Here is a 10,152-nt window from a genome sequence, read left to right as displayed (position 1 = left end):
AGCACCACTTATTGAAGAAGCTGTCTTTTCTCCACTGTATATTCTTGCCTCCCTTGTCAAAGATAAGGTGACCATATGTGTGTGGGTTTATCTCTGGGCTTTCTATCCTGTTCCATTGATTTTTATTTCTGTTTTTGTGCCAGAACCATACTGTCTTGATTACTGTAGCTTTGTAGTATAGTCTGAAGTCAGGGATCCTGATTCCTCCAGCTCCGTTTTGCTTTCTCAAGATTGTTTTGGCTATTTGGGGTATTTTGTGTTTCCATACAAATTGTGAAATTTTTTGTTCTAGTTCTATGAAAAATGCCAGTGGTAGTTTGATAGGGATTGCATTGAATGTGTAGATTGCTTTGGGTAGTAGAGTCATTTTCACAATGTTGATTCTTCCAATCCAAGAACATGGTATATCTCTCCATCTATTTGTATCATCTTTAATTTCTTTCATCAGTGTCTTTTAATTTTCTGTATACAGATATTTTTATCTCCTTCAGTAGGTTTATTCCTAGGTATTTTATTCTTTTTGTTGCAATGGTAAAAGGGAGTGATTTCTTAATTTCACTTTCATATTTTTCATCATTAGTGTATAGGAATGCCAGAGATTTCTGTGCATTAGTTTTGTATCCTGCTACTTTACCAAATTCATTGATTAGCTCTGGTAGTTTTCTAGTAGCATCTTTAGGATTCTCTATCTATAGTATCATGTCATCTGCAAACAGTGACAGCTTTACTTCTTCTTTTCTGGTTTGGATTCCTTTTATTTCTTTTTCTTCTTTGATTGCTGTGGCTAAAACTTCCAACACTATGTTGAATAATAGTGGTGAGAGTGGGCAACCTTGTCTTGTTCCTGATCTTAGTGGAAATGGTTTCAGTTTTTCACCATTGAGGATGAAGTTGGCTGTGGGTTTTTCATATATGGTCTTTATTATGTGGAGATAAGTCCCCTCTATGCCTACTTTCTGGAGGGGTTTTATCATAAGTGGGTGTTGAATTTTTTCGAAAGCTTTCTCTGCATCTATTGAGATGACCATATGATTTTATCCTTAATTTTGTTAATATGGTGTATCACATTGATTGATTTCCGTATATAGAAAAATCCTTGCATTCCTGGGATAAACCCCACGTGATCATGGTGTACGATCCTTTTAATGGGCTGTTGGCTTCTGTTTGCTAGTATTTTGTTGAGGATTTTTCCGTCTATGTTCATCAGTGATATTGGCCTGTAGAGATCTTTCTTTGTGACACCTTTGTCTGGTTTTGGTATCAGGGTGATGGTGGTCTCGTAGAATGAGTTTGGGTGTGTTCCTCCCTCTGCTATATTTTGGAAGAGTTTGAGAAAGATAGGTGTTAGCTCTTCTCTAAATGTTTGATAGAATTCGCCTGTGAAGCCTTCTGTTCCTGGACTTTTGTTTGTTGGAAGATTTTAAATCACAGTTTCAATTTCAGTGCTTGTGATTGGTCTGTTCATATTTTCTATTTCTTCCTGGTTCAGTCTCGGGGTGTTGTGCATTTCTAAGAATTTGTCCATTCCTTCCAGTTTGTCCATTTTATTGGCATATAGTTGCTTGTAGTAATCTCTCGTGATCCTTTGTATTTCTGCAGTGTCATTTGTTAATTCTTTTTCATTTCTAGTTCTCTTGATTTGAGTCTTCTCCCTTTTTTTCTTGATGAGTCTGGCAATGGTTGATCAATTTTCTTTATCTTCTCAAAGAACAAGCTGTTAGTGTTATTGATCTTTGCTATTTTGGTTTTTTTGTTGTTGTTGTTCTGTTTCATTTATTTCTGCTCTGATCTTTATGATTTCTTTCCTTCTGCTAACTTTGGGTTTTGTTTGTTCTTCTTTCTCTAATTGCTTTAGGTGTAATTTTAGTTTGTTTATTTGAGATTTTTCTTGTTTCTTGAGGTAGGATTGTATTGCTATAAACTTCCCTCTTAGAATTGCTTTTGCTACATCCTTTAGGTTTTGGGTCGTCATGTTTTCATTGTCATTTTCTTCTAGGTATTTTTGATGTCTTGTTTGATTTCTTCAGTGTATTTTTTTTTTTTTTGCAGTACATGGGCCTCTCACTGTTGTGGCCTCTCCCGTTGTGGAGCACAGGCTCCAGATGCACAGGCTCAGCAGCCATGCCTCATGGGCCCAGCCACTCCGCGGCATGTGGGATCTTCCTGGACCGGGGCACAGACCCGTGTCCCCTGCATCGGCAGGCGGACTCTCAACCACTGCACCACCAGGGAAGCCCCAGCATATTTTTTAGCATCCACTGTGTTTCGATTTTTTACATTTTTTCCCCCTCTAATTGATATCTAGTCTCATAGCATTGTGGTCAGAAAACATAGTTGAAACGATTTCAATTTTCTTAAATTTACCAAGGTTTATTTGTGACCCAAGATGTGATCTGTCCTATAGAATGTTCCATGAGCACTTGAGAAGAAAGTGTACTCTGCTGTTTTGGGGTGGAATGTCTATAAATATCAATTAAGTTCATCTTGTTTAAGGTGTCATTTAAAGCTTGTGTTTCCTTATTATTTTCATTTTGTATGATCTCTATTGGTGAAAGTGGGGTTTAAAGTCCACTAATATGATTGTGTTACTGTCGATTTCTCCTTTTATGGCTGTGAGCATTTGCCTTATGTATTGAGGTGTTCCTGTGTTGGGTGCATAAATATTTACAATTGTTATATCTTCTTCATGGACTGATCCCTTGATCATTATGTAGTGTCCATCTTTGTCTCTTGTAATAGTCTTTATTTTAAAGTCAATTTTGTCTGATGTGAGAATTGCTACTCCAGCTTTCTTTTGATTTCCATTTGCATGGAATATCTATTTCCATCCCCTCACTTTCAGTCTGTATGTTTCCCTAAGTCTGAAGTAGGTCTCTGTGGATAGCATATATACAGGCCTTGTTTTTGTATCCATTCAGCCAGTCTATGTCTTTTGGTTGGAGCATTTATTTTATATATGTTTAAAGTAATTATCGATATGTGTGTTCCTATTACCATTTTCTTAATTGTTTTGGGTTTGTTTTCGTAGGTCTTTTCCTTCTCTTTTGTTTCCTGCCTGGAGAAGTTCCTTTAGCAGCTGTTGTAAAGCTGCTTTGGTGATGCTGAATTCTCTTAGCTTTTGCTTGTCTGGAAAGGTTTTAATATCTCCGTCTAATCTGAATGAGTTCCTTGCTGGGTAGAGTAATCTTGGTTGTAGGTTTTTCCCGTTCATCACTTTAAATATGTCCTGCCACTCCCTTCTGGCTTGCAGAGTTTCTGCTGAAAGATCAGCTGTTAACCTTATGGGGATTCCCTTGTTTTTTATCTATTGCTTTTCCCTTTCTGCTTTTCATAATTTTTCTTTGTATTTAATTTTTGATAGTTTGATTAATATGTGTCTTGGTGTGTTTCTCCTTGGATTTTTCCTGTATGGGACCCTCTGCACTTCCTGGACTTGATTGACTCTTTTCTTTTCCATGTTAGGGAAGTTTTCAACTATAATCTGTTCAAATATTTTCTCAGCCCCTTTCTTTTTCTCTTCTGCTTCTGGGACCCCTATAATTCGAATGTTGGTGCGTTTAATGTTGTCCCAGAAGTCTCTGAGACTGTCCTCAGTTCTTTTCATTCTTTTTTCTTTATTCTGCTCTGCAGTAGTTATTTCCACTATTTAATCTCCAGGTCACTTATCCATTCTTCTGCCTCAGTTATTCTGCTATTGTTCCTTCTAGAGAAGTTTTTTTATTTATTGTGTTGTTCACCATTGTTTGTTTGCTCTTTACTTCTTCTAAGTCCTTTTTACACGTTTCTTGTATTTTCTCCATTCAATTTCCAAGATTTTGGATCATCTTTAGTATCATTATTCTGAATTCTTTTTCAGGTAGACTGCCGATTTCCTCTTCTTTTGTTTGCTCTGGTGGGTTTTCACCTTGCCCCTTCATCTGCTGCATATTTCTCTGTCTTCTCATTTTGTTTAACTTACTGTGTTTGGCGTGTCCTTTTTGCAGGCTGCAGGTTTGTAGTTCCCATTGTTTTTGCTGTCTGCCCCCAGTGGGTAATGTTGGTTCAGTGGCTTGTGTAGACTTCCTGGTGGAGGGGACTGGTAAGGCCAATATATTCCTGAATCTCCTTCCACCTCTCTCACAGATGCTGGCTCCACACAAAGGATTTATATGGACCTTTCTTGGCCCTGTCTGCACCATCTTCTCTGTGAGTAATGGATGACATAAGAGCATCCTTCCTATCTGGTTGAGCGTGAATCAAAAGCAGAGGTGTAAAGAGGAGTATAGGCAGAGTGACCAATTTTTCCAGTTTGTTCAGGAATGAGTGGACCCCCAGGATGCAGGAATTTCCGTTTTAAAAACAGGAAGGATTGTTTCCTTAGACACGGGACTTTCAGTGTTTAAAGATGTAAATTCCCATGCAAACTGAGTTACTGGGTGTTTGGTCTGGTGTTCTATGACTGTAGTGAAATAAAAAACCTTCCTACCTGCTGGTTTAGGTGTTGGATGAGCCAGGAGGAACATTTAGCAGGTGTGGATGTATTCAATATGCCTTATGGTGTTTCTGCAGATTAATTTAGCTTTCTTCCTGATAACCTTCTGGATTGTGAAAAACAAGCTCTCCTCACTCAACACTGATGATGTCCACTCTCTGGATCACTAGGTGAGATGGATCAGAGGTACACATTGCTCCTCATAAAAAGCATGACCCGGGAGCGAGGCCATACGGTTCCAAGCTCCTGATGTACATTCACAGGAATTCTAAGCAGACTTGAGGGAAGATGTACAGCCACACACCTTGGAAGTTCAGATACAGTGTTTTTCTGCTGACACCCAAGCCAAAAACATTCCATTCGTCTATAACCCAAGAATGAAACTACCTCAGCTACGAAGAGAATTGACTTTGTTCTGAAAAACAGGGATTACTACCATGGCCCTATGAGAAAAGTCCTGAGAACATTTACAGACTTATAAACCACTTAGGAAATTACATACCTGACCCAGAACCCAGGATGCCCTTTCATGCCCATACCTTTATTCAAGCTCCTCCTGCTACCCTCAACCACACTGTGCTACCTGATGAAATCAGGTTCATTAGCCACATATCACATCTTCTAAGAGGCTAGGGATGTGCTTTGCTTTCCTCAAGTTTACAAAGAATGAATCATCTGGGCAAAGCATGCTCTGGGTCAGTTCATAGAGAGGAAAAGGATAGGAACAGCATTGGAGGGACCAAGGACAGAGGTACCTAACATTCACAAATTAATCATTGACCATTTGTATTTGGCTTTCCAGTAGACTGTAAGGTTTGTGAAAACAAAAATCTTGCCCTTGTTATTTTTAATGCACAGGGTCCAACACACAGCCAGGTGTACAGAACATCCACAGTAATATCAGTTGATTGAAACTGGGGATATTCATGCAACATCATATTACTGAAACCCACATTATGAAGTGTCACTACCAACTTCAGTCCAAGTCTAACTGCCATCCGGGATCGAAAAAGCATTTCTTTTTGAGAATCATTGACAGTAAATATCAGGGTGGCCACAACTCAGTCAGAGGCATCCATGGTGTAGAAAAGAAATGGCTTTGATTGTTTTGCTCAGGGTGCACCACGAGCCTCCTTTCGCTTCCTACCCAGGATGCTGACATTTAAAGCCACAGCTCAGCTCTTCATCTTGGGATGCACATGGTGTCTGGGAATCCTGTAGGTGGGACCGGCTGCCCACATCATGGCCTACCTCTTCACCATCATGAACAGCCTGCTGGGTGTCTTCATCTTCCTGGTGTACTGCCTCCTAAGCCATCAGGTATCACTGTCTGACTCCCACTCAAAACTCTTCCCATCCTCATTCCTCTCTGTTCTGACCCAGAGCACGTTTTGCATCTACAGGTCAAAGAGCAGTACAGGACATGGTTCAAAAGGATGAAGAAAACCAAAGCCAAGTCTGAGGAGTACACACTCTCCAGCAAGACCTTGTTGGATCCCTCTAAACACAGTGTGGTAAGATCATGTACTGCTCCCAGAGCACTTCACTAAAAGATCCATTGAGCAGCACATGCTTATCATGCTGAATAATTGGGTATAAAGCAGGTGATATCCTATGATGGCTCACGGTGGTTTACATCTAGACTCACCGAAGACATTCATCTATCATGAAAGTTTATAGGACATTCCTACCAAAAACAGCAGATTACACTTTCTTCTCAAGTGTGCACAGAACATTCTCCAAGATAGATCACATCTTTGGTCACAGATCAAGCCTCAGTAAATTTAAGAAAACTGAAATCATATCAAGCATCTTTTCTGTCCACAACGCTATGAGATTAGAAATGAATAACAGGGAACAAAATGTAAAAAACACAAACACATGGAGGCTAAACAATACGTTACTAAATAACCAGGAGATCACTGAAGAAATCAAAGAGAAAATCAAAAAATACCTAGAGACAAATGACAATGAAAACACGACGGCTCAAAACCTATGGGATGCAGCAAAAGCAGTTCTAAGAGGGAAGTTTATAGCTATACAAGCCTACCTCAAGAAACAAGAAAAATCTCAAATAAACAATCTAACCTTACACCTAAAGGAACTAGAGAAAGAAGAACAAACAAAACCCAAAGTTAGCAGAAGGAAAGAAATCATAAAGATCAGATCAGAAGTAAATGAAATAGAAGCAAAGAAAACAATAGCAAAGATGAATAAAACTAAAAGCTGGTTCTTTGAGAAGATAAACAAAATTGATAAACCATTAGCCAGACTCATCAAGAAAAAGGAGAGGACTCAAATCAATAAAATTAGAAATGAAAAAGGACAAGTTACAACAGACCCCGCAGAAATACAAAGCATCCTAAGATACTACTACAAGCAACTTTATGCCAATAAAATGGACAACCTGGAAGAAATGGACAAATTCTTAGAAAGGTATAACCTTCCAAGACTGAACCAGGAAGAAATGGAATATATGAACAGACCAATCACAAGTAATGAAATTGAAACTGTGATTAAAATCTTCCAACCAAAGCCCAGCCCAAACACCAAAGCCCAGAACCATATGGCTTCACAGGCGAATTCAATCAAACATTTAGAGAAGAGTTAACACCTATCCTTCTCAAACTCTTCCAAAAATAGCAGAGGGAGGAACATTCCCAAACTCATTCTATGAAGCCACCATCACCCTGATACCAAAACCAAATAAAGATTTAACAAAAAAAAGAAAACTACAGGACAATATCACTGATGAACATAGATGCAAAAATCTTCAAAATACTAGCAAACAGAATCCAACAGCACATTAAAAGGATTGTACACCATGATCAAGTGGGGTTTATCCCAGGAATGAAAGGATTCTTCAATATATGCAAATCAATCTATGTGATACACCATATTATCAAATTGATGAATAAAAACCATATGATCATCTCAGTAGGTGCAGAAAAAGCTTTTGACAAAATCCAACACCCATTTATGATAAAAACTCTACAGAAAGTGGGCATAGAGGAACTACCTCAACAGATAAAAGCCATATATGACAAACCCATAGCCAACATCGTTCTCAATGGTGAAAGACTGAAACCATTTCCTCTAAGATCAGGAACAAAGCAAGCTTGCCCACTGTCACTACTATTATTCAACATAGTTTTGGAGGTTTTAGCCACAGCAATCAGAGAGGAAAAAGAAACAAAAGGAATCCAAATTGGAAAAGAAGTAAAGCTGTCACTGTCTGCAGTAACATGATACTATACACAGAGAATCCTAACGATGCTACCAGAAAACTACTAGAGCTAATCAATGAATTTGGTAAAGTAGCAGGATACAAAATTAATGTACAGAAATCTCTTGCATTCATATACACTAATGATGAAAAATCTAAAAGAGAAATTAAGGAAACACTTCCATTTACCACTGCAACAGAAAGAATAAAATACCTAAGGATAAACCTACCTAAGGAGGAAAAAGACCTGTATGCAGGAAACTATAAGACACTGAAGAAAGAAATTAAGGATGATACAAACAGACAGAGAGATATACCATGTTCTTGGATTGGAAGAATCAACATTGTGAAGATGACTATACACCCAAAGCAATCTACAGATTCAATGCAATCCCTATCAAACTACCAATGGCATTTTCCCCAGAACTAGAACAAAAAGCTTCACAATTTGTATGGAGACACAAAAGATGCCAAATAGCCAAAGCAATCTTGAGGGAAAAAAAAAAAACAGAGCTGGCAGAATCAGCGCCCTGACATCAGACTCTACTACAAAGCCCCAGTAATTAAGATAATATGGTACTAGCACAGAAACAGAAATATAGATCAGTGTAAAAGGATAGCAACCCCAGAGATAAACCCACGCACATATGGTCACCTTACCTTTGGTAAGGGAGGCAAGAATATACAATGGAGAAAAGACAGCCTCTTCAATATGTGGTGCTGGGAAAACTGGACAGCTACAGGTAAAAGTATGAAATTAGAACGCTCCCTAACACCACATACAAAAATAAACTCAAAATGGATTAAAAACCTGAAATGTAAGGGCAGACACTCTAAAATTCTTAGAGGAAAACATAGGCAGAACAATCAATGACGTAAATCACAGCAAGATCCTTTTTGACCCACCTCCTAAAGAAATGGAAATAAAAACAAACAAATGGGACCTAATGAAACTTCAAAGCTCTTGCACAGCAAAGGAAACCATAAACAAGTCGAAGAGACAACCCTCAGAATGGGAGAAAATATTTGCAAATGAAGCAACTGACAAAGGATTAATCTCCAAAATATACAAGCAGGTCATGCAGCTCAATATCAAAAAAACAAACAACCCAATCCAAAAAATGGGCAGAAGACCTAAATAGACATTTCTCCAAGAAGATATACAGATTGCCAATAAACACATGAAAGGATGCTCAACATCACTAATCATTAGAGAAATGCAAATCAAAACTGCAATGAGGTATCACCTCACGCCGGTCAGACTGGCCATTATCAAAAAATCTACAAACAATAAATGCTAGAGAGGGTGTGAAGAAAAGGGAACCCTCTGTTGGAGGCAATGTAAATTGATACAGCCACTATGAGAACAGTATGGAGGTTCCTTTAAAAACTATAAATAGAACTACTATACCACCCAGCAATCCCACTCCTGGGCATATATCCCAAGAAAACCATAATTCAAAAAGAGACATGTACCACAATGTTCATTGCAGTACTGTTTACAATAGCCAGGACATGGAAGCAACCTAAGTGTCGATCAACAGATGAATGGATAATGAAGATGTGGCACACATGTACAATGGAATTTTACTCAGCCGTAAAAAGAAATGAAATTGAGTTATTTTTAGTGAGGGGGATGGACTTAGAGTCTGTCATACAGAATGAAGTAAGTCAGAAAAAGCAAACAAATATTGTATGGTAACACATACATATGGAATCTAAAAAAAAAAAAAAAAAGGTTCTGATGAACCTAGGAGCAGGACAGGAATAAACACACAGATGTAGAGAATGGACTTGTGGACACAGGGAGGGGGAAGCATAAGCTGGGACGAAGTGAGAGCATAGCATTGACATATATATACTACCAAATGTTAAATAGCTAGCTAGTGGGAAGCAGCTGCATAGCACAGGGAGATCAGCTCGGTGCTTTGTGACCACCTAGAGGGGTGGGATAGGGAGGCTGGGAGGGAGACATAAGCGAGAGGGGATATGGGGATATATGTATACATATAGCTGATTCACTTTGTTATACAGTAGAATCTAACACAACATTGTAAAGCAATTATACTCCAATATAGATGTAAAAAAAATAAAATTTAATTAAAAAAAAGAGTAAACTGCTGATAATGTGACAAAGATAAATTTCATGGGCACTATATTAAGTGAAAACACCAGACACCAGGCACCAGACACAAGAAATAGAACCACATACTGTGTGGTTCTATTTCTCTGAACAGGAAAAACAGATTTATGGTGATAGAAGTCAGAATACTGGTTACCTCTGATGATGGGACTTATTGACTGGGGTAGGGACCAAGGGAAACTTCCGGGGAGATAAAATATTTTATATTTGATGTGGGTGGTATAGACATATATAAAATTCATTAAGGTATACACTAAAACTTATGAAATTTTACCTAATTTATGCCTCAATTAAAGAACTTTAAAACACAAA

The 10,152-nt window shown here is 38.3% G+C and overlaps 1 protein-coding gene across 1 annotated transcript in view; it reads left to right on the top strand.

The window, feature by feature from the left end:
• ADGRE2 (adhesion G protein-coupled receptor E2) overlaps positions 1 to 10,152 on the top strand; it is a 25,216-nt gene that overhangs the window by 13,761 nt on the left and 1,303 nt on the right. Inside the window, 5 exon segments of the mRNA XM_024767499.1 lie at positions 4,123 to 4,185; positions 4,549 to 4,617; positions 4,619 to 4,641; positions 5,623 to 5,791; positions 5,875 to 5,985. Coding sequence (XP_024623267.1) covers positions 4,123 to 4,185; positions 4,549 to 4,617; positions 4,619 to 4,641; positions 5,623 to 5,791; positions 5,875 to 5,985 — 435 coding nt within the window.

The sequence above is a fragment of the Neophocaena asiaeorientalis genome, unplaced genomic scaffold, assembly GCF_003031525.2.
Source record: "Neophocaena asiaeorientalis asiaeorientalis breed wild unplaced genomic scaffold, Neophocaena_asiaeorientalis_V1.1 scaffold87, whole genome shotgun sequence".
NCBI lineage: Eukaryota > Metazoa > Chordata > Mammalia > Artiodactyla > Phocoenidae > Neophocaena > Neophocaena asiaeorientalis.
This window is presented reverse-complemented; position numbering and strand designations above follow the sequence as displayed.